The sequence below is a fragment of the Corvus hawaiiensis genome, chromosome 11, assembly GCF_020740725.1.
Source record: "Corvus hawaiiensis isolate bCorHaw1 chromosome 11, bCorHaw1.pri.cur, whole genome shotgun sequence".
NCBI classification, from domain to species: Eukaryota; Metazoa; Chordata; class Aves; order Passeriformes; family Corvidae; genus Corvus; species Corvus hawaiiensis.
Genome location: NC_063223.1, coordinates 17,194,854 through 17,218,515, shown reverse-complemented (window position 1 = coordinate 17,218,515; position 23,662 = coordinate 17,194,854). Strand labels below are relative to the sequence as shown.

The 23,662-nt window shown below is 44.4% G+C and overlaps 2 protein-coding genes across 4 annotated transcripts in view; one reads left to right on the top strand and one right to left on the bottom strand.

Annotated features, from left to right (window-relative positions):
* Positions 1 to 17,208, top strand: part of USP4 (ubiquitin specific peptidase 4) — a 40,457-nt gene extending 23,249 nt beyond the window's left edge. For 2 of the 3 annotated variants that reach the window (XM_048316192.1, XM_048316191.1), the window contains 11 exons: positions 156 to 239; positions 607 to 701; positions 9,629 to 9,820; positions 10,362 to 10,447; positions 11,320 to 11,535; positions 11,612 to 11,682; positions 12,009 to 12,124; positions 12,623 to 12,772; positions 13,444 to 13,547; positions 14,615 to 14,703; positions 14,825 to 17,208. In XM_048316192.1, coding sequence (XP_048172149.1) covers positions 156 to 239; positions 607 to 701; positions 9,629 to 9,820; positions 10,362 to 10,447; positions 11,320 to 11,535; positions 11,612 to 11,682; positions 12,009 to 12,124; positions 12,623 to 12,772; positions 13,444 to 13,547; positions 14,615 to 14,703; positions 14,825 to 14,926 — 1,305 coding nt within the window. In that variant the 3' untranslated portion in view covers positions 14,927 to 17,208. Of the gene's footprint in view, positions 1 to 155; positions 240 to 606; positions 702 to 6,233; positions 6,349 to 9,628; positions 9,821 to 10,361; positions 10,448 to 11,319; positions 11,536 to 11,611; positions 11,683 to 12,008; positions 12,125 to 12,622; positions 12,773 to 13,443; positions 13,548 to 14,614; positions 14,704 to 14,824 lie in introns of those variants that run through there. The other variant, XM_048316193.1, reaches the window with a different exon arrangement.
* A 1,197-nt stretch (positions 17,209 to 18,405) lies between these two features.
* EMC3 (ER membrane protein complex subunit 3) lies at positions 18,406 to 23,623 on the bottom strand. Its single transcript, XM_048316195.1, has 8 exons — positions 23,412 to 23,623; positions 23,272 to 23,329; positions 22,411 to 22,504; positions 21,641 to 21,745; positions 20,874 to 20,955; positions 20,643 to 20,722; positions 19,963 to 20,045; positions 18,406 to 18,653 (listed from the first exon to the last, which is right to left on the bottom strand). Exons 1-8 carry the CDS (start codon positions 23,564 to 23,566, stop codon positions 18,525 to 18,527), a joined length of 786 nt encoding a protein of 261 aa, XP_048172152.1. The 5' UTR covers positions 23,567 to 23,623; the 3' UTR covers positions 18,406 to 18,524.
* Between the last annotated feature and the right edge of the window lie 39 nt (positions 23,624 to 23,662).

The window sequence follows — 23,662 nt, the reverse complement described above, 5'->3', positions numbered from 1 at the left end:
AAGACATTGAAGTGTGTGGTTATGACCTTGACTTCAGCAGAACTCCTATAAATTAAAGATTAAGGAGTTTTAAGATTTTATTTCCATTTTCTTGCTCTCTGCCTTGCATGGGTTTGTTTTGCCTGGTGTAAGCATAACATTATCTTTGTTTCTAGTACCGGGTTCTGGTGCCAGTGATGGGGGCCATCTCGGATCTGTGTGAATCACTTTCCAAACTCTCTGGTGTTCCTGCAGAAAATGTAAGGATAAATGAAGACAGTAATTTTGATAAATGTTTGTTTTTCTTGAAGCATTTTGGTGGCTTAGCTTTTATATGGGTGATAAGCTGAACTTAATGGGTTAGTGACAAAACTGTAACAAGTTAAAATGCTGTTCTTTGCTCCTAGAATTAAAAAGATGCATGAAACAGTCTGTTTATTCTGATAGTTCCATTGCAGTAGAGAGGTTTAAGAGAAGGGACAGAAAAGTAAAGTACAACTGATGGTGGTGTGCTGACAATTGCGATACAGAATTGGAACACACTGTTGCTTGAATTTAAAGGTAGTTTGCCTAAATTTATGTAAGCTTTTACTGTAATCACTTTGCAAATATCACTTGCTGTCCTAGATGGTGGTGACAGACGTGTATAATCACCGATTCCACAAAATCTTCCAAATGGATGAAGGTTTAAATCATATCATGCCAAAAGACGACATCTTTGTGTGAGTAAACTGGGAAAATGCCACATGTGAAGAATATTGCAAAACATTTGCTTTGGTTTCAGGTTCTAAAACCCGATTCCTGTTCCCTCCCAAAACCTAAGGCTTCTTGTAGACCTTCTGCATGACTCAGCAGTAATGCAGCACTGCTCTTACCAGCAGATAAGCATGTGCAGTGTTCAGTAGGTATTTTTCTAACACAGGAAGTTACGGCCCTTCAGTCATAATGAACTTTTAGTTTGGTCTGTGTTATGCAGTTTAGAACTTCCTACAAGCCTCTTTCAGATATAACTATGTCTGGATTACAGTCATGCTCTCACTGACATTTTTAGTTTTGCTCAAGCTTGTTGTTCTTGTGTTTTCCAAATCAGCCAAAAGCCTTGGGTTGTTATTAGGATAGTATGAAGTCTAAGGTGTTGTACTCTGCCTTTCCAAAATCCATCATAGCTGTTAGAGCACCATGACTGGGGGTTCTGCATAGACTCTTGACTGGTGCTAATCACTGTATCTAAATTGTGGTTGTGAGGGCCTTGAGCAAAGCTGAGGATTTGGTTGCACTTGATGTTCTACCTATGTGTGGCGGGTGAGGTATTTCCAGTCACCTCTGATATCTGGTGAGGTGAGGAGAGCAAAAGTTGTGTTCCTCTATTGCAGCTGAAATGTGAGAACATTCCAGTGCAAGAATATTGCTGCCATGAAATTGTTGGGTCTGTGTGCAGACCTGCACTGACATTCTGTGGTGCTGTGTGAACCTTTCACAGGGTGGTTTGCTGTGACATACTGGTGCCATTTGTCCTGCTGTCTGTTGTGACCTTATTGCTGAGACGTAATGAAGAAGTTTTGTAAAAGTTTTTGTCATCTTGTTGTTGTCTTCAATTGTGTGACCAGCTAGGATGCCTGGGAAGGACGTTTGTCTTCTGTGAAGTCTGTTTGGGAGGGTGTTGTAGAGTGTTAGTTTGTAAGTCTGTCTCTTCAGCAAGTAAAACATTTTAAAAACAAGAAGCATGATAATACAGTGGTAATTGCAAAAAAGCCCTGCTTTCATACAGGCATAGCATGTTGTAAATCCCTCCACAGAAAACAACTGTCTGAATCAGGTCTGCTCTGGGGTGTGGGGGGAAGCATTGGCTGAACTGCAGCTCCCAAGTGTATTTTCCTTTGCAATTGCCACTTCCTTTTATGTGAAGGACAACTGTAAATGAGGTGCTGCTGTGATTCACAGTGAGTGAACTGAGCTGGGTTAAAAATAGCCTTCCAAGGAAGAGGAGAGGTAGCAGGAGGAAGTTTTGCAAATCCTGTTTTTCCACGTACACCCTCCAAGATCTTTTCAGCGCTGAGGGGCAAGAGCAAGCAGCCAGGCACCAGGGCAAGAATAAGGAAAAAGCTGCTCATAGGAAGTCCCTTTAACGGGTAATGCTGCCAGGAAAAAGATATATAAAGTAATATTCTAACTACAGCTAAAAACCAGCATCCTTTTATTGAAAGGAAGTCTTGTCTCAAAAAACCAGCAGAGAAACACTTGTTCATAAAGAGGAATGTTTTTTAAAGGCAAATGCATAATTACTTCTAGTGTGGACATTCTACCTGCCTTGTCTGGTTATAAAAAGTCTGCTGTTAGGCGTTCTAAGATTTAATTAAATCATTCAAGAAATGTAATAGTAGTGTGAAGGTTCTTTAATTCCATTTTGTTTCTATTATTTTTTTGTCCTGCCGGCTTCAAGAAGTGTTTTCCATTAGGGAATGTACTTGTAGTCATGGATGTACATCTCTGCCTTCTGCTTCTTCCAGAAAGGATGATTTTACAGTTAAAGAGGAACTTGTCAAGTGCTGCTCAAGCTGTCGTGTTTCTGGCAGAAGTTTTGGACAGTGATGTGGCAGATCAGGTTTCTGCCCTCCTGCAGGTGCTGTGTGATGTGTGGCTGGGGAGTGTGGTATGTGGTGGTTGTTTGTTCAGACTGCTGCTGCCAATAACTTCAGGAGTTTCTGATATCTCAGCAACTTCTTAGATTACAGGCAAATATCTTCCTGTTTATTAAAGGGAGAAATAAAAAATATTTTAAAAAATCTAAGTCTTTCAGAACCTTCCACCTTTAAAGAACGAGCTTGTTTCCACTTGAAACGTTGAGAAACATTTTATTTCCCCAAAGTCAATGAATAAGAGTTTCTCACTAAAAAGTATATTTTTCTTCTTAAATTAAGGCCAATTCTTTAGAGAAGTGACAGGAAATGACTTGCTGCTTATGACTTTAAGGATGCTCTGTATGCCTCCATAGTCCATGACATGTTCAGCTTGGAAAAGGTGCTCCTGCAGTGGTGATGGAGCTGTGGGGTGTATCACTGGTTACACTGAGTGATGCATCTCTCTCCTGTTCCTGAAAAAAAACTGTATCAATTAATGAAGGGGAACAGATGCCTTTTATTAGAAAGTACAACAGTGGTAGGGTTTTACAGTCACAGTATTTTCACCCAGAATTCACAATTGAAATAAATAACCTAAAAAAGACTCAATAAACCACACTAACTAAATCAAACATTTGTTTGCACTACATTTATACTAGATATTGCCACAAAAGAAACTCTTAAGAACACTTTCTAGAGTGTTGGGCTGACAAGATAGCAATTGCTTTTTAAGAAAGGAAGAATCCTTCCAGAAGCTGCTGGCCTACCATGTTTTGAAAAGCTGATTTTTTCCTAGGATTTGTTTGAATCACTTAATGGCCTTGTGTGGTAAGACTAAAACATACCAGCTTCTAGGAAAGTCTAGGGAAATAGAAGTTACAGAATGGATGGGGTTTTTAGCAGCATTACTTACATTATAAATCAAATAGGAAAGCTGCATCAATTCAGGTTATTGGGCTCTGTGCAGCAAAGCCAAGTGAGAGCTGTGTCAGCTGTCAGGTGGGAAAAACAAACTCGAGAGGGATTATCTGGTAGTCCTGGCACCTTTTGCAGCGTATGTTCTTAGGTTCTAAATGTTAACCTAGATGTGTTTCAAGTTGACATATGATGCAACCTGGGATATGACTGTGTATCATTAGTTAATTCTTTTTATTCAAGGAAAAGATGTTTCCTAGAATCAAAGTGTCTTGTATTTAGATGATACTTAATGATACTTGCTGTCTCATGTACATGAACTCTTTTTTAATTCATGTTTTATTGATCCTGTCCCTTTTATATACTCACTGTGTGCTCTTATTTCCAAGTAATGTCCGGTGGCGAGACTTCCCCGTGGGAAACTGTAATGTGTACATCTCGCTCCTTGTTTTCAGTAGTTGCAGTTAGATGCTATGTTTCTTTCACTGGTTAGAAAACAAAGGGAAAACTACCCAAACCAGAGTTAAATCAGTACAGCATATTCAGAAATAGATATTTCTTATGTGTATTTCCCCAGAACTTGTGTGCATTCCCCATTGCATTACATTTTGAAATTACAGATGGCTCTGTGGGTCCTATTGGTTTTTGAGGTCTTTTTCTGAAGGATTTTGTTGCCTAGTCTTTGAATTGGGGTGAGCTCACGGGCCTTCTCTTTTGTTCTTCCTGATAGCCACACCAGAGTGAATTCTGAGAGAAGCTGTGATAAACTGAAGACTGCATCCTTCCATTTAAATAATCTTTTTAAAAGGTGTAACAGTTTCCTCACCTGAAAAGCACTCCTCCCTTCCACTGGCAAAAGCAAACCAAGGTTGTTTTAGTAATCATCTGTGGTTGTTTTCTGGACTCTGAGAATCCAAAGAATGAGTGAGTAATGATAGGGCAGTACAAAGCCCCGGGGCTCTGAGTTCATGAGCAGCTGCCATCTGATTGTTCCTTTGTTCCTTGCTCTCATTTGTCCCCCTCTAAACACGACATTGCTCTGAGTCCAGCAGATCTTCCACCTGTGATCACCTTTGTGGCTGTCTCCTGTAACAGAAATCAGTTGTTTCAGTGGTTCTAAAGCTGTAGGATCTGGTTGTAACTTAAACTGGCAGTTCTTGCCTTCTGTACGTTTCTTAGCATCATCTTAAGTCTCAGGACTGAAAAAATTTAAATATAAATGTCAGTCTCTTACAGTGTTTCTGCAGGTTTGGTTTGCTGAGAGCAGTAGCCAGGCCTGCCTGTGACAACAACACCCCTGTGGTTTCACAGACTTCTGATTTTATTGTATTGTGCACTGGCCAGCTGGCAACACACAATTCAAAATTTGGAAACTCCTAACACTGCAGGAGATATGAGCTCCAGCAGGGCTGTGATTATAAAAAAAAAAAAAAAAAAATTAAAATCATTTCTTTTGTACTGGTGTCTTGCTTTTGACATCAGTGTCTGTTGAGTCTCAGCTTGTGATTTGAGTCTCTCTTGGTTTGTTATTGAGGAGATCATGGATTTCCCTGAAGTGCTTGGGTTGGAAATGTCACTGAGCAGGAGCTCTCACAACACATTGCAGCAGGAATAGAGCAGCTGGAATGGGCCTTGGCTTTTCTGAGCATTTGCTTGACCGAGGATATGGTCTGCAGACTCAGATATTGTAGTCCAGACTGTGCTGTTGGTGAAATTTGGGAAATGTGCAGTATGTGGGATGTATGGAATATTGGGCTTGCACCTTTTATGGGTTATTTCAGTGGTGGAAAAGACTGGGGGGTTTTCCTGTTTTCACATAGGGTTATGAGAGAAGACACATTCAGCCTTCTGGTTTTTGCAGGGCATCTTGGACATCTTGAGATGTGTATTGTGTTTTAATGTGCCACTGAAGTGGTGGGGAATGCTGAATCTGGGGGAGTGAGAAAGGGGCGAGAACTGGACTCCATTTGGAACTTGAGCTGAATGGATTGCAATATGGAAAACAAAGGTGTGCCCTGGATGTCTAAGATACATTTTTCCTCTGAGCTGCTCAGTTTCTAGTTCATCAGTTCTGGTGTATTATCTCACCTGTTGTGCTCTGGGATAGTAAAACCTCAAAAAGAATAAATGCAAATACCAGTGGGCTTCTGGATGCTTAGGTGACTTTAAGTAACTTTGCAATGCATCCCAAAATGAACCTGGCACCTTTTACACAAGAGGACAAAACTTTACATTTTCTTTTCCAAGTCAGCTGAAAGGGAAGGAGAATTTGGGAATTTTGAAAATTCTCCAAGCCTGTTCTTTCACAAGGCTTTGCACTTACCTCTTTCTCAACTTGACAGGCTTGGAACTGTCAGGTAGTCCTGGTGCAAGCTGTGTTAATATTTAGCATCAGAGAAGAGCTGAGCTGCAGAAGTGGAGGGGTTTGGTAGAAGCCTTGAAATGATATCAGTGACCTGGCATGCAGGGGCAGTGCAGCCAGAGAATGGTGGGAGTATCCCACTTCTCACAGTGTTGGAAATGATTCTCTCCAAGCATGTTGTTCTGTGGAAGGACAGGGAGGTCTGTGGCAAATGATCAGAAATCACTCCTGTAAAGGTGGTCTGCAAATCAATTTGATGACAGTAGTTCAGTGTTTGTGCTGAATGCTCTCATTGCCCAGGCTAAGCAGAGCACAGCATTCAGCACACAACCCAAACACTTGCTATTTCTTTTCCTCAGGTTCTGGGAAGCCCAGCCCCACTAGGATCTCTGGCTCCCGCTCCAATGTAACCCCCACACATGCACCATGCTGGTGATATCCCATCACCAGGGATCCTGCTGGAGCTTGGAGCCGGCCTACAAGGGCTCAGGTAAGTACCACATGAAAACAAACTCCACAGCCCATTTCAAGGGTATTGCTCTTAGTATTTCTTCTTAGTTCTTAGGAACTAAGAAGAAAAATATTCTGATGGATAAACTAGATACCCCTGTTCTCTTAGCCTGGCTAATGGGGCATATTACATAACATGTAATATGTAAACATGTACATTTTATGTTGATAAAAGTTTCACAAATTGATTTGCAGGTCACCTTTAACCTATAAAAGTGTGCATATTTGAATAGGATCTATTCAGTTTGCCATACATGCCATGTTTTCTGCCTTCTCTTACAACATGCTGTGTATTACATTTAGATGAGTTCATGGTCTTGAAAAAACATCACTGGCTGCAGAGATGTCAGGTTTGTTAATGTGACTGATGCTACAGCAATTATTGAACTGAGTTAATGAGGTCAGCAGACCAGCAGGTCCAGTAGTTTTATACAAAACATTTGAGATGTGTGAGATCTTACAGCAGACTGATCTGTGAAGTTTGTTCACACTTGCTAAAATTGGGGTTTTCTTGTTTGAAATGAGGGTTTGCGTCCTTTCCAAAATGAACTTGTATTTATGTAAGCCTTGTATAAACTTCCTGTGTGAATTCCCTCATCATTTTTAATCTTGTTCCTCTGCAAGACTGGCAAAATCCTTTGACCAGGTTCTACAGGGCAAGCTATCCATTATCTAAGAAAGTTGCATTTGCAGTCTCTTACCTCTTAGTTTACTTTTTTGTGTGTGTTCTGGAATTAAGAAAGAAAGGAAACAGCTTAGGAGCATCTCCTCTTCCTAGAAGAGATCAGAACGTGTGCAGATGTTTCTCCCAGGTTTCTTCCAATCCTGTGTTTTATTCTCATTGTCTGCTTCTGACCCTGTTGTGGTATCTCAGCAGCATCTCTGGGTTGGTGTGCAGTAGTAACCCCTTTCAGGCAGATCTGTTAGGCAGCTTCTGCAGTGGCATTTTTTCCTGCCGTCCTCCATTCTCTTTCAAAATAGACTTCTCGGTTGTTGCTGGGGATTGAATTGTGATCCACATAGTGTTTTGCAGCAGGAGTTAATATCACAGATCCCCACTCCTGTGAGGGAATGTTTCAGTAACATACAACTGATATATTAGCCTGGTGTTAGCTCAGAGTATTTTTTGCTTTCAGTGTCCTTCAGTGTAGCTGCGGTCCTTCATAGCTTTTCATCCTTCTGTGGTTAACTTTATTGTGCAATGGAACAAAAGTTACCTCGTTGCTCACTGCCTCCTTTCTGAATTGAAACTACAGACCTGAACCTTCATAATGCTGATAAGGACTGGTCAACTCCTACCCTATTGCTTAGCAGTTTCCAGACACTTTCCTGAGTTGTCATGAGTTATAAAGGCAATCAGCCAGTATCTAGCAGTGTGGCAGCAGCTGAACTAATGTTTCTGACTTCTAAAACTGTGTTATGTAGTCTGGAGTGGCATCATCTTCATGTTCTATTACTTCAATTAAGTTGTAATATACAGAATTACAGGGTATCGTCCAGCAATTCCCAGTATCAGCTCTACAGCCTTCCTTACACTGTACATAAAATACTTTGGGTTTGGTTCTTTTTTTCAAGGGATAGCTGTTGCTATGATCATATGATCTCCTGATCATAAAGGTGACAGATCTTGATCCTGATACATCTGCTTTTAGTACAAGTATGTAAAAGGTGTTCTGAGGTGGGGTGGGTAGAGGGGTACTTGAGTAACCAGATGTGTTGTGGTGAGAAGTGTGTGAGATGCTCTCTGCAGAGTGTTATAGGGTGCTGCATGCTGGTTGTTTGTGATGGATGACCCCTGCCTGTGGGAAGAGTCATGGGCTGGGCTTCATTCAGGTGCATGAGGGTGGAGTGTAAATGGGGCTTCATTAATTGCTGCTTGCAGAGCGCAGTGTAGGTGGTGTGAGAGGAGTCACAGGAGTGTCATGCACTGATCTGTGTTATAGGAGTCCAATTTAAGATTCTCATAGGACCTGGAGTTAATCACAGATATATTCCGGGACTGAGTATGGCCTTTTGTGGTTTAAACAGTACTAAGTGAAATAATTCATCTCTTTGTTGTGTTGTTTCTCAGGAAACTTTAGGAGGTGTGAACTGTATGCAGTGCTTGTGTCCAGCTGAGTAGCATTGACAACTTAGAAAACCTCAACAGCTGCTGGTGTTGGACTCTCTTATGCTGACTCTGTGTTCTTGTGTTCTTGGTGGGCTGGGACTCTCTGGAAGGATTTTTTCCTTCATGTACTCTACTGACTCAGTGCAAGCCCCAAGCTGGGATCCTTTTTTGTTTTAGTAGGATGAAGTAGAATGACAGCTCTGAAATTTGTTCTCCTCCCTGCTCTGAACACAGGAATAAAAAATGTTTCTCAGCTCTTAAGACAAGGGAAGTGGCTTGTTTAATGTCAGAGAATTGTTAGGAGTTTGGTGCATTCAGATATGTGATTGTGGTCTCGGTCATTATGTGTAGTGACATCTTTGATGAAGTCTTTCTTTCTCTTTCAGTTTTAAGATAAATGTGGGACAGGTGACTCACCAAATTAAAGAGCGGTGTGACTTGGCATTCCTGAAAATTAATCTTTTGTAATGAGTAGGCCTGAAGCAAACAGTGTGATAGTGTTGGATCCTGTGGTTTCTTTTGCCTCTGACAGCTGCAAATACCTCATTTGCTGTTTCACCTAGGGCACAAGCTGTGTCACAGTCTCCTCACTGTCCTCTCAGGCTGTTTGTTGTCTTCCAGAATTTTTCTTGTTTGTTTACTGTCCTTGAATTTTTCTGTGAAGCAGATGTTTCCAGACTCTTGGTTTTATGAAACATTAGCTGCTCAGTGATGTGAGTTCAGGCCATAAAACTGTTTGAGAGGCTGGGAGAATGCAAGACCCAAGGTATCAAGAGGATTTCTTTCTCCAAGGGGAACAAACACTGTCAGAGGGATTTCAAAATACATTTAGTATTTTTCACTGGTTGAAGCACTGTGTAGTTGTCAGGGTAATGTCTTGGGAGGTGACTGGTAATAGGAGTTTGAATTAGGAGTAAAGACAGAGGGAAGGTGGCAGTCAAGTCGGTTGCAGGTGTGTGTCCTGTGCCACTGTGAGCCATGGGGAGTGTTCAGGAAACTGCTCTGTAGCATGAGGACAGTACAACCCTCTGGTACTGTTGGAGAGACTTGCTGGCCTGACTTCACATTGGTCCTACCTGTGCTGTGCTTCTTGGCAGTGGAAATAACTCACTGAAATACCTGTCTTTCAAACAGGTATGAAGTTTGCAAGCCAAGTGAGGATGGCTCAGAGTATGTTACTCTCTCCATTTACTTTCGGGAAAAGACAATGAGGCAATCCAGCAATACTTCAGGGACTGTGCTCTTTGGGCAGCCACTGTTAATATCTGTGCCGAAACACAGGCTCACCGTGGATCACCTGTACACTGTGGTTTTGGAGCAGATCAGGTAAGTCATGGCTGTATCTTTGAATCCTATGCCAAGCTCTAGAGGTCGCTTATTCAATTACATTGTAATAGGATTACTGAATCCTTGTTAACAGGGAGAATTTTCCTTAATTTGTGTGGGATGTATAAACCAGGATTTGCATTGCATTAGTGTCTGGAGGCCCCAGGGACATTTCAAGGTCCTGGTTTTTTGGGTTTTGTAACAGATATTGCTGGCTCAGCCTTGCAAAAGGAGTCAGGAGCAGAACTCAGGGCTTGTTTTCAGGGCTCACAGATGGAGCCACCATGACTTACTTTAGCCTTCTCAATATACAGCCAGTGAAACATGGAACAAGCAATGAGAGCAGAGACTCAGGGAATTGTTGTTTGACTCATTCTGAGGGCTCTTGGTGCTGTCATGTAAATGTAAGTGGTGCTGTACAGGGTGGGTTCTTGTTTGTTGGAGGGGACTGGGCAGCAAGAGCTGATGATAGAGGGGAGTGCTGCTGTTCTGATGCACAGCTGCAGTATGGTTGTGTGTTAAATGTGTCCCTTCTCTTCAGCCGCTATGTGAAACTCCCTCTGGCAGAATACTCCTCACCCTGCCCAGACAGAGGAACCTGCAATGGCTCCAATGGTGTGGTTGAAGGTAAAGCCCTTCACTTTAAGCTTTCTAACAGCATTTGGTTTGTGCTGTGTGTATTTGGCTTTAGCTCTAGCAGGTTATTTCTCCCCCGTGATTTAACCACGCTGTTGTGCTGGGCATCTGTGTGGTACAGGGAGAATCTTGTAGACCATTTCCTTCCTAGGGAGATCAGATGTGCATAAGCAGCAGCTGGAGAACAAAGTGTGGATGTGCATTCATCCTGACCAGTGTTAGGGAAGTCCTTGCTTACTCAAGGTGTTCAGAGGCAGCCCTTCCTGATATGCCCTTTGGTGATGAAAACTGGCCTGTTAGGTCACAAAGACACATTGTGGAGAAATTTTTCTGTTGGAGGGCATAGAATCACAGTCTCATTCCTAGGCTAGATGCTCCCTAGGAAGCTTTTAATGCTGATGGCAAATGCATGTTTCCCTTTCCTGTTTGAAATTATTCACTTGTGTAGCCCTGAGGGTAATAGCTGGAATAAGATAAATGGGGAAAAAAACCTGCCCATTTTCTCCTAAGAATGGAAATAACTTTTCTGGCAACTTACATATTCCTTTCTGTGAAGGCACCCAGCTGCAGCCTTGGTGATTCTCTCTTGGGGATGCTTCTTAGGGTGTGCTGTCAGAAGGTGTCATTGTTAACCTACTGCGAACTGAGCGCTCTCCTAAACTGGCATCTGCTAAAGGGAAAAATACAGCTTCAGATGGAGTGGTTAGCAAGCAGAGGTTTCTTTTTCTGTGTGCCTTTTCATTGCTTTCCACGTAACTGGTGTGTGTTGTACAGGCTGATGCAAACAGCTGTCCATGGGAGGTGTCAGGCCAAACTTTCACTGAAACCCTGTAATACTGTCCTTGTTGGAAATTTTTTTCCAGGTGACATTGAAGAGATGGAGCATCAGGATGGCGGAGAGGAAGGCAAGGAAAAGCTGACAGAAGTTGATCCCTGCCATTCTGAGGGTTGTATGCAAGTGGAGTCAGCAAGAGACCTGCAGCCTTGCAAGAAACAGCATTTCACTTTTAGCCTTGTGAATTCCTCTGGGACCTCGGAGATAAACTCCATTGTTGAAGGAAAAATCTTAAAACTGAATGGTAATTATTTTCTTGCTGGTTTTTTTTCCTTCCTTCTTTTTACACCTGTGCAATAAATGTTTCTTCTTTCTTGTAGCTTTTGCTGCAGTTGCTATTGACTGGGATTCTGAGACACGGAGGTTGCTTTATGATGAACAGGAGGCACAGGTTGTAGTATGGTCTTTTCATAAGTAATCTATGTTTAAACTTGCATGATATTTAAAAGGTGACAGTAAACAGTGTTCTGCTGGGTCATCTTTTGTAACAGAATAAGCTGTTTTTACTCTCATGATAAATCTCTAAACCCAAGTGAGGACGTATATTTTCTCTTATGGACTATTTAGCACAAGAAAGGAGTGGCTGGAAGCTGGAGAGGATTGTCTGGGTGGGGAAGGAGGTGCAGAAATAGGCAGTGTGGGGAAAGTGAGCATGTAATTTCTCGATGTCAGAGATTACAGAGTACATGGAATTGAATAAAGCATCTCTTTCACTAGGCATTTGAAAAACATGGAAGCATGCTACAGCCACAGAAGAAGAAGGCTGTAGTAGCCCTCAGAGATTGCATAGAGCTCTTCACTACTATGGAAACACTTGGTGAACATGACCCTTGGTAAGAGCCTCTGCCTGCCTACCTTGTCTACCATAAAATGCCTAAGTGTTTGAATTTCCATGATTTGTAATGGGATTCTTACACTTTCCCAGGTCTGTCCTTTTGTCCTCATCTTTGAGAAGTCTATCAGATCTGTATTAAGGCATTGACTCAATAGGCTGTGGACATGGGTTAATAAAAAGTATTTGCTTCCTGCCCGTATTTAAGGAAGAAAATGTCAGTGGGAATGTAGCTTCCAACGATCAAGCTATTTTCAAAAGTTATTTTTTGTACAACGTGCAGTTAACATACTTGCCATAGGACATTTTGCCTATAAAGTGAAAGCAAATTGGAGTTTGGAATTCCCTGAGGCAGTGTGCTCACCTGCATATTCCACAGGCAATGTGCCTTCTGTAAGGCAGGGACTGCACTTGTGCTAGTGAGGCATCTTTAATGGAAGGCCAGAAGCTTTTCTTCTAATGCAGTCATTAATTTCCTTGCTTGTTACTCCTTCCTCAGGTACTGCCCTAACTGTAAGAAGCATCAACAGGCCACGAAGAAGTTTGACTTGTGGTCTTTGCCCAGGATTTTGGTGGTACATTTAAAACGCTTCTCCTACAACAGATACTGGAGGGATAAACTTGACACTGTTGTGGAATTCCCCATCAGGTAGGATTCTTCCCTCAAGTTAGGAAGAACTTGAAGAACTTGGTCAGGAAAGAGGTACTTCTGATGTTTCTGTTGGCTGGGCTTGCTGTTAAAGCTGTCACTGGAACAGGTGTTTTCTGGGTTTGAACTGGACAACTGGCGTGAGTTGAGAGGGGTTAGTATTTTGGGGGGTGGTTTTTGTTAATACTGTTCAGTTTTATACATCTCAAAGAGCATTAGTTACTAGCAGGTGCTGTTTCTTCTAAAATTTGGTTAAGCCCATGTGATTCAACCAAGAGAACTTCTGTAGCAATTTGAGCAAATTTTTTGGGCAGAGCTGCACTTGTAGTGCTGAGTATTGCACCAGTACAAGACAAAAGCCTGCCTTGTCCCTCTGCTTCTGCTTGCCAGCATCCTCCTGTGGGATGAAGCATATCCCTTACTGTTCCTATCTCACTCTTCATGCCTACACAGGGACACTCCAAACTGTGTTTTACTCAACACCTCCCTCTAAACCTTCTGGCAGTGCTTGGTGTGTTTGTCAGGACCTGCCCTGTGTGGGAGGGGTAACAAGTCTGGTCTTCCCACTAACCACACCTGGCCCCTGAGCAGCAGAGCAGCACTGGTGCCATGCTTCAGTTCCTAAAAAGTGATGGTTATGGGTGTACTGATAGGTTTGTGTTTCCTTCCAGGGGTTTGAACATGTCCGAGTTTGTCTGCGACCCAAGAGCAGGCTCATACGTGTATGACCTCATTGCAGTTTCCAATCACTATGGAGCCATGGGAGTGGGCCACTGTGAGTAACTGCTGCTGTTGTCCTTTGTGTGCAAGGAAACGTGGCAGAGGGGTCATGGGAGGGCTCTGCATTGGGACTCCTGCAATAGCCCTCACCAAAGGTATCTAGTCCAAAGCTTACCTGTGTTCTGTGTGCAGGCGAGTATCATATTGGGATCCTGTTAGGATATGGAGGGCAGATAGGTAGCAGCACTTTGGCCTGAGGTCTGACTGATGCCTGTGGGACCCTGGTTTAGCTGTCATTAGTTTTTGTGATGGTGTTCTCCAGTTTATGAGTGGAGTCAAGATTTATCAATGCTGAACTGAAAATTGAGACACTGGCTGACCATAGAATGTCTCCACCTTTGCATTGATAAGGACTGACATAGGGAAAATGTCATTTCACCAGGAGAAAAACTCATTTATATTCAAGTTTGATACATGATGAGTCTGTGTTTTCTGTCACTGGTTTTGCTGCAGCATAGATGAAAAGTGTCTGTAGGTGAGTTTGCTGTATCAGGTGTCCGTGCAGAGCCATGCTGTAGGTAACACTTGTAAAACCACCCAGAAGCAATTTACCCAGAGAGGATGATGAACTCCTGAAGGGAGCTGAAGGGCACATGTTCTGAGGTTGGAGATCACAGTCACAGAACTCTTGGCTTGAACAGATGTTGAGGGACTTGTAACTTCCTTCTTGAGTGAGAACTCTTGCAAGTGCTAGATCAGATTCCCTCAGCAGCAGAAAACTTCTCTTTCAAGTGAAAATGCAGAGTCTTAAACTGTGTGTGTTTGGGAAAGCTCTGACTCAAGGGCAGTGAACAAAGCCTACAACTGTTTTTCCCTAAGTTTCTTTTCCATGTGTCTCAGCTGTTAGGGATAAGCCTGGTATATGGAACCTGGTCCTAGACTAGCTGGGCCAGCGGGCACGTTGTAGAAGATGTTCATGCTGGTTGACTAGGCTTGGGGTAGGTAATGCCAAAGCTGGCCCCTGGCCTCCCATGCACACGTGGTTGGAGTCCTGAGTGTCCCAGGTGTGCCTTCCCTGCCAGCCTTCCCCAGAATGCTGAGCTGCAGTTTCTCCCCCGACAGACACTGCCTACGCAAAGAACAAGGTGAACGACAAGTGGTACTACTTTGATGACAGCAGCGTCTCTGTGGCTTCAGAAGACCAAATAGTGGTGAGTATTTGGCTTGAGGCTGTTCCAGGTCTATGCTGAAAGTGTGGTTCCCTGCTTTGGGCATGACATTCCAGCCAAGCTGTGTGGATGGTTTCAGATGGGTTTTCTTTTTGTTCGGTAGACAAAGGCTGCATATGTGCTGTTCTATCAGCGCCGAAACAGTGAGGAACATTCTACCCCCTCTGCTCCCCAAGAAGAGTGTGATGGCATGGACACCAACTAAGCACCACCTCCAGCACTCGGCCACCATGGTAGTAGTTGCTCTTGTAAAGCAATGCCTGAGGCGCCTGAAAATTTTTCTTCCTTCTGTAGGGGTCAAGCAGAAAATCAAGCACTGAAAGATTCAGTGCTGGGGGTTGCAGAATAGCACTGAAGAGCCAGGACTAGGTGCTGACACTTGGGTATTTAGAGGCCAAAAATAATATATATTGGAGCTTCAATAAAGTTCTTTTTAAAATCTGGCTGAGCTGTGTGGCTAGAGGCAGGGGTTGGGACTGTGGTTCTTGGGCTGAGGGTTGTAGCTGTGGTTGGGAGAGGACAGCCTGAGCTGGAGGCCAGGCACAGCTGAGCCTTGCAGGGGCCCATGGAGGAGAATGGTGGGTACGATTCTGTGAATCGGCATTGGGGCTTCCTGCCAACTCTTCTGGTGTTGCTGTTGGGCCCTGCCTGTGTCAGGGAGGCCTCCTGCACCCTTTCTGGAGCTTGGTTCAAATCTTTGTACATCTGGTCTGTTGCAGTCTCTGCCGCTGTACCTTGGTCCCCCTGGCAAAGCAACAAAAGTTTCTCTTGCTTGCATCCTTCCACTGATAGGTTTGAGGCTCTCCTGGGCAGTTTTGACTCAGCATTTTTGATGTGAACATTGAATCCAGTGATGCAGGAATCTTGGCCAGAAGTGAATCATACCTACCTATGGTGTGGCATATGTGCAGGCTGATCCCCATGGAGATGCAGGACACAGCTGCTCTGGCTCCTGTTCTTCTGCAGAGAAAATAACATCCCTAACACCAATGATTTCTTGTCCTTTCCATCTCCTACACCCCTCACTTCCAGGCTGCTCTGTAAGCACTTTTCTGCTGCCAGCATTTCTCCTATGGTTTGTGCAGTGACAACATTTTTATCCTTTTTTTGCTCATTTATGTCTCCAGCCAAGCTTAGCACTGTGTCCCCAGAGCTGTCACCTGTAAGGGTGACAGCTCAATGCAATGGATTGTGTGAGCTTTCAGCCTTTTCTCTTGCAACTTTGGTTTTTTTGGACTGCTCTTTCAGCTCTCTTCCATCCTTGAGTGCTGCCTTCTATATTTTCACCTGATCACCTTCTGGGGGCTGCAGGTGTGATAGTCCTGTCCCAGGTCCTGTTTGCCTCTGCTGTTCAGTGGTTCTGCTCCATCCTTTTGGCACAACTGGCAAATGCTCTTCCTTCTGTCCTCCTTTACTGTCTGTGTTGCTTTTAGGACTCGAGTCCAGCTTTCTTCTTGAAAAGAGACTCCTGTGAGTCTCACTGGAGAGCTGGTCTTCCATGTGAAAAATGGGAAAAAATTCCAGACCCTTAGCCTGTATTTTTTAGGGGAAGATCTAGCTCAAGGTAGTGAACCAAACCGGGAGGGTTTTTGCTTCCTGGATCCAAGTGTGTTGGCAGAATAAAAGGTTGAGACTGGCTATCATCTGCTTTTTGTTCCCCCTGGAATATGTGCTTGCAGCCACTGTGGCTTCAGTGCTGACCATCACCACCTCTTCTGGTGGTCAGCAGTGCTCATCCATTTAACTCCAAACTTGACAGCTCAGCCCCACCTTTCTGCAGCTCCTGGCAACAGGCCCTGTAGGACATCACAGTGTGCCTGTCCCTGCATCCTGGGAGGGCAGCACCAGGAAACCCTTTGCCAGGGCACTGGAAAGTGATGGAGAGGAGGAGGGGGCATTGTCTCTAGCCAGCATGCTACTGATGTGATTCTCCTTTGTGGAATTTTGCTTTCAAAGCATTAAAATTTGAATTTTGAGATCACAATTGCTTAGTTGCTTCTGCTGTTTCATTTTTTATTTTTATTTTTGCAACTCTTAGTATTGCAATTTTTTTCCTTATTACTGAGGGGAGCATGCAAAAGGCAATTTTTTAAGCTGTAGCACTGCACTGAAATTACTCTAATCAGCATTTTTTTGTTTGTTTTACCCTGAAAGTAAGTCACGTGGGCATTCCAAAATGGGGAATAGAGGAAAGGGAGGACAGCAAAAGACCTTTTTAAAATGAAAATGAAATAGCCTTTGTTCTCCTCCTTGTCTCCCTACCTGTGCTGACACTGAGAAATGCATCCGTGGGGCTCAATCTCAGATGCTGAACAGACTGTTGTACTGCAGAACAAGTGGCCCAGCTCTGCTTCCTCTGCCTCTGAGCTGCTGGGCTTTGGCTGGTGTGTGTGTGCTGTAATACCAGACTGTTTTTTAGACTAGCACTTTGTAAGTGGCTGGCTCTGTTGTACAAAGAGGAAAATTAAAGAGTGGTTTGCACTGAAACTGGGTTCTGTTGTATTTTCAGCTTTCATTATGTGGCCTAAGACTGCTGGTTGTGGGGATGCCTGGTGCTCTAGGGGTAATTTGGGCTGGGGGAGGGCAAGTCCTGCAGAGCCAGTGCCGATCTGGGAGAAGATCAGCTGTTGAGGGCACAGTTCTGCACAGCTGAGGCTTCAGTTTGCTCCAGGGTTGCTTTTTCTCCCTGCACTGCTGGGGTTGCTGGTACCTGTGCTCTAGCAAAGCTGTCCTTGCTTTTTTGTGGCACTGGGCAGCCTCAGCTATGGTTTCATCCTTCCTCTTCCTCTGCAGATCCCTGAGAGGTCCTGGTCTTCCTTCTGTCCATTTTCTCCAGGGTGTCAGGGCTGCCTGTACCACTGAGGTAGTTGTCCTGCAGTCTCTGTAATTTCCTCCTCAAGGCAACCTGAACACATTTGTGAGAGCAGGCTGGAAAAAGCTGAGGCAGTGCAATGGGCCTGTGTGTGGGATTGTCCCAGTCTTGCAGGCCAAGGTGGGCTGTGAAGCCCTTGTGAGAAGGTTTGAAGTCTTCATGCCACAATTACAGTCTAAGAGCAGAGGAGCTTGATCTCAGCTGGAGCTCCTGAGGGTTAATGAGCTTTAATGTAGAACAGCAGCTGCTGAGCTTTGCTGTGAAGGGCTGACTCCAAAGCATGGTGTGAAACCCATCGTGGGAAGAAGGGAAAGCAAAGGGGCAGCTTCCCTGTTCACTGGGAAGATGATTTGGTGAGAACAGAAAATCAGTGTCACAGTCCTGGCTCAGCTCCTGCTTTGAAGAGGGATGTGCAGTTTTACCCTGAGAAAAACTGGTAAAGAATAAAGAATGGGGGAAAAAAATAACAGCCCCAGAGTATGGAAGAGCTTCTTTTTACGAAGCGTTTTTCCATATTGGGACTGTTCTCCCTGGGGAAGAGGTCTGAGGAGCTTCTGCAGAAGGACAAGCCAGGAACAGTTGCTCCCTGTTCTCTGCAGTCCAAGGTGGGCAGCTTAAAGCATTCATTATCCCCACCTGGCCCAGTAAATAACAGCCAGGCACCCTTTGGCAACACCCTGCTGTGCATGTGGCAGGCAGGGAGGGGCTGTGTGGGCACTCAGGTGCTTACAAATGGACTTGGGAAGGAATAAATTACTGGGGAAATAGTGTGAATGTATCCTTGGGGTCAAATCAAAGTGAGGGCACTGCAGTTCTGAACATGATGGTTTTCTTTTATTCTCAGCCTTGCTAAAATACATTATATAGTTTTAGATAACAGATTTCTTTTCAAGTAACTTTTACAAGAAGAGACAAAAGCATACTCTCAAATTCAGAAGATGGAGGTCTGAAGTTCTTCCTTAAACATGCCTTCAAAATGGAGGTCTTTTGCCATGAGCTCTTCTTCTACATCTTCTAAGGCCCACTGATGATCTGTCAGTTCTAAGGCTTCCCATTCCGTCTGCATTGGCAGTGAACAGAAGTAGAGAAGGAAAAGCAACACGGGATTAGACAAGAACTAGACAAAGCAGTGCTTTCTTTAACAACTGCTACAAACACCAATTTCTATGAAAAACCTGGCAATCCTGTCAACTCTGAAATCAGTGATTTATACTTAATTAGATGTTAGTTGGTCAATACAAATTGCATCACAGAAATCAGAAAAACTACATTATCTACTTTCTGCCAACCCTTTACCCTTCTGGAACAGTCCACTGCTTCTGTAACAGCCAGCCCTGTTCTGGTGGGTCAAGTGCTTTGCAGTGAGTTAATTCTTTAGTTCAGAGTTACTTGATAACAACAGGTAAAAAGCCAAAAATTTTGCACCTGCTCACAGACTTGTGCACAAAGCCTGCAAAAAAACCACGTCCCATGATGCCCAGCAGAGATTTGTATTTCTTGGCCAGAACATTTGTGCAATATGGGCTTTTCCCCTTTTGTTTCTGCTGGAGCATGCTGTGGGTTTAGGTCCCTGCAAGGCTGAATGGCAGAAGTGCTGCAGAGCGCCAATACTGGGTGGGAGTCAGTACTGGCTGGAATTGCACCTCGGTGCTGACTGTGACAGAACACCCACTGCTCCAGCACTGCTGCCAACTGCAGCCATGCTCTTCTCTGGCTGAGCCTCTGCCTGGGTGGTGTGGGATTTTTTAACCAGGAAGGTTACTGAAAACAAACTGCAGGAGCAGACCATCCCACCTTCCCAGGCAGCAGGTTATGTGTGGCTAAACCTCTTCTGCAGTACGTAAAAACAGAAACCGAGTCTGTCCTTTGTGCATAAACCTGGGCTGTGAAAGGCAGAGGCAGGCTAACAAGCAAGTGCCTATGGAAAGTGCTTTAGGAGAATTTCAAGACAGTCAAATCCTGTGGATTTTCCACTGAACTGACTTGCTTACTTGATTCTCTTACCCAAGTTCCATCAGGTGCCTGCTGGACTCATGCTCAGCTGCACTATTAACAACTTTTGCAGAGCCAGTTTCTGCTTTGGAACTATATCTCAAGGTAAAAAAAAACCCCTTCCTCAGCAAAAGCAGAGGATAGAAAATAAATTCAGCTTTTGTACTGGGAATGACTGATCTGTCAGGTTTACTGCAGGGTATTCGGGCTCTGCCAGACCCAGAGCAACTCCCACAGCTTTCATAAGCTGTCAGCTCTAATTTTAGGAACAGGAATCCAGAGCAATTCCCTTACTTGACACAGGGAGAGGATGAGTTACATGCAGCCTACGACCCTGCAAGCTCACACAAACAGGAATGCAGGTGGGAATACTGTACCTTAAATGCTTTGTTGGTATCTGCTGGCATGGCCATTGCTGCCCCTGTCATTTGTTCTTGCATCACCCTGGACTGATCTGCAGCTAGAAATGAGAAATGAGAGGTTGATTTGTGTGTTACTAAACAGCATTCCCTGGAGCATGGTGCCACTGGGAAGGTTTTTATCTATAGATGAGAACATTGCAGCAACACCCAAAATGCAATACTGCTGTGCCAGAAGGAGTCCTGACAAGACATCTTGCTCCCACCTGCTACATCTTAGCCAGATTTACATAAAATATGCAGAAAAGTTGAGGAAAATAGTTTTCTACATTCCCAATGCACATCTGTCCAGCCCCACATCTAACATTGAGAAATTTTTACAGTTTTCCTTAAATAAATAATACAGAGAATAGAAATAAAACAAGCCTGAGCACAAAAGTTTTGCACGCTGATCTGATGGGAAAGAAAGCCTGGGCTAACAACCATGGAAGTTTATGAGCCAGTGTCTGGTGCAGGAGATTTGGGTACTTGTTGCAGGTGCTGTCAAACCTAGCCCAGGGAGAGTAAATAATCTCACCGAAAGGAGAAAGGCATTCAAGAGCTTTTTGGCTGGAAACTTAGAAATCTTTTCCCCAGCCTCCCTCAGATGACGTCCCTTGGAAGGAGAAGCCAGTTCCCAGAAATGACAAGCGCCTCACCATTATCTTGGCCCAGGATGAGAGTATAAATGCTTCTGAGTCCAAACACATTCAAGAAGTACCAGGAAGCAGAGCTCACCCTGACAAATCAGAACAAGCACGGCTGTTGTCAGTTCAAAGCTGGCACATGACCTCATTCCAGCAGCACACACAGACCATCCAAGGGTTATTAACACATTCAGCATTTTCCAAGTGGGAACTGGACCTTGCTTGTTGAGGACAGGGGCTTACCAGGACGCGTCTAAAGTGAGCAGCTCAATTCCCTGCTGCAACATTGGCTTAAAACGCAGCGTCAGAGGAAACGGGACCTTTGCTGCAGGATAGAGAAGAAAAAAAGCCCAGCTTCACAAAGTGACACTGCACAACTGCAAAGCACAGGGCAAAGTGAGCAGGTAGTTCTTTTATTACATCTAATGTAGTCTGAGTGCAACGTGCACAATAAAAAGTTAATTTGGATTTTTGAAAAAGCTGCAGTTCTGTATTCATTTTAATATGAAAAGGCTTTCTGAAACTATCAAATGACCAAACCCTCACACATATTACTTCAGTGACTGTGAAAGGGAATGTCTCTTGTTAAAGAAACAGTTATCACATAAACAGTAGGAAAAAACCCCAGAACTACGAATTTAAGTAAGTATTTTTGATGTGTACACTCCACACAGTAACCAACTCCCTAGACAGGTTCAGAGGAAAATCCACTCTATCAACCTGAAGTTTAGGCAGTTTTAATAAAACACTGGTTTTGTCACTACAGTTGTTCCCGAGCTATTTTCTTTGAGACCATGACCAATACTTTGAAAACAATTTCTCCTCCCCCTTTGCAATGAGACAACCAAATCTGTGCAGTTCATGGAGTGAAGAGCAGCAGTGCCACAAGCCTAATTTATGCTGCTTCTAACTGACTGCTCTCAGGTTGAGGAGAAAATCTCTGATGCAGCTTAGACCCTCAAGGTCTTCTTCAGAAACACAGCCAAACCCATCTTATTCCAGACACTTACTTGTGACAAATCCTGAAAATGTCATGTTGATCCAACCACCAATGAGGATCATAGGCAGAACATTGGTTACATTCCCTTTCATCATATCTGTCAGCATGGTAGGATCTGCAAATCATAGATGGGATGTGAAGTGGCAGCATATCACAATAAAGAGAAACAAGTCATTATGTGTCAGCTAATTTAATTAAGAAACTGCATGAGACAACAGTCCTATCCCAGTATCTATAATTTTCTATTGTTGACAATACTTTGCAAAATGAGATGAGCAGCCAGTGTTCTGGTGGCTGCTGCCACAGGGGTGTTGTGTTCTGTGCTGTGTCTGACCCCATCCCTTGCCCCAGATCTCTGAACTTGCTTGACCGCTCTGTGAGCTGACCTGGGTAGAAGAAGGACAACAAACTCCTATTTTGCTGTATACATTACTTAAAAATAAAATTGCTTTGGAGAAGATCATGCAGGAGCTGGAGCAAAACACTGGCAAAAGGAGTCGAGTGAGAGCAGGACTTCCCATGCCTGGATACCCTGAGGAGGTCAGGTCTCCTGAGATGCTGCAAGCAGCTCAGAGCTGAAGTTGAGCAACATGAAGTGGCCTAATGTGTTGTTACCCAAGAGAGGAATCTCACTCCTGCCCCCCGTCCCCAATACCCAGCTGAACAGTCCCACCCCTCCCTCACCCTGCCTGAGCTCCCTGCAAAGCTGATTCACCTTCCACCCTCGGCAGACACTGACAGGTTTTTCTACCTGGCTGCAGTTAGGGTACCTTAACATACCTGTCATTGGTGAAGGAGGCACTACCTTTCTTTTTGTTTTCTTAAAAAATCCATCCTCGGGGTTATTAAAAAAATATTTCCGGGACAGAAAAGACTGAAAACAGAAAAAGACAATGCCAACACCGTAAGAAGCAGAAGGACAGAAGCATTAGTTCTTGCTCAGACATTCAGACATCTTGTGAGTTCTTTCACAACACACCTTTCTTGGATAGCTGCCTCACTGCCCATGTGTTCTAAAGCTCCTCACGTTTCTCTGCATCCAGAGTACCAGATCTCTGGCTTTTTGAATTTTTTGAACAAATTATAAGAGTTCTCTGAAGAAAAATCCATGTTAATTAAAGAGCTTCTAGTGTTTTGTGCAAATTCTTTGTGCAGGTTGAGCACCAATTCTGATACATGGAACACTTTCACTCTCCCAACTGACCTCTGGATTTCACAAAACACACACTTGGTACCAACACAGTCAACATGAGTGATGGACTTAGTTTAGCAAACATTTCAGCTGACATTGTATGCCCACCTCGTTATCCCAGGCTTGTATTCCATCCCTGTGTGCTTGCTAGCAGATATTAAACACGACAGTTTGGAGGCACATCTCATGTCAGCATGCAGTTAAAACACCGAGCAGTGACAGCTAACATAAATGTCAGGGAAAAGACATATACAGCGGTCCTGTGTCCAAGATTCCTAAAATCTGCACTCCTGGACACTGCCCTGGCCCAGGGGTGACCCGGCAGCGTCCGACCCCGCGGGCCCTTGTGGGCTCTGCTCGTACAGCGGCACTGCTCGGACAGAGCCCCGCGCTTTGTGCTGCTTTCCCAGTCACCCTCTTTGTAAAGCCCCAACCGCGCAGCTCCGTACCTGCTTTGGAATGTATTTTCCATTTTCCCGAAGGACTCTGCTCCGGATCAGGACTTGGCTGGAAGACAGACACGTGGCATTAGCGGGCCGGGCCGGGCCGGGGGCAGCGAGGGGCGGGCGGGGGTGAGGCGGGCCCTGACCTGTCGGACACCTGCTCCTGCGTGAGGCGCTTGTCGCTCTGGAGCAGGATGGACACGTAGTGCCGGATCATGCCCACGAAGAAAGTGATGAAGACGATGGGCAGCACCACCCATAGCCGGATGTTGGAGTCCAGCAGCAGCTCGGGCTCGCTCATCGCGGCGGTGCCGCCTCGGGCCCGGCTCCGGCCGACCCCGGGCCGCCGCCGCACGCCCCGTTTCCGCTTCCGCTGCCGGCACCGACCCTTCCGCCG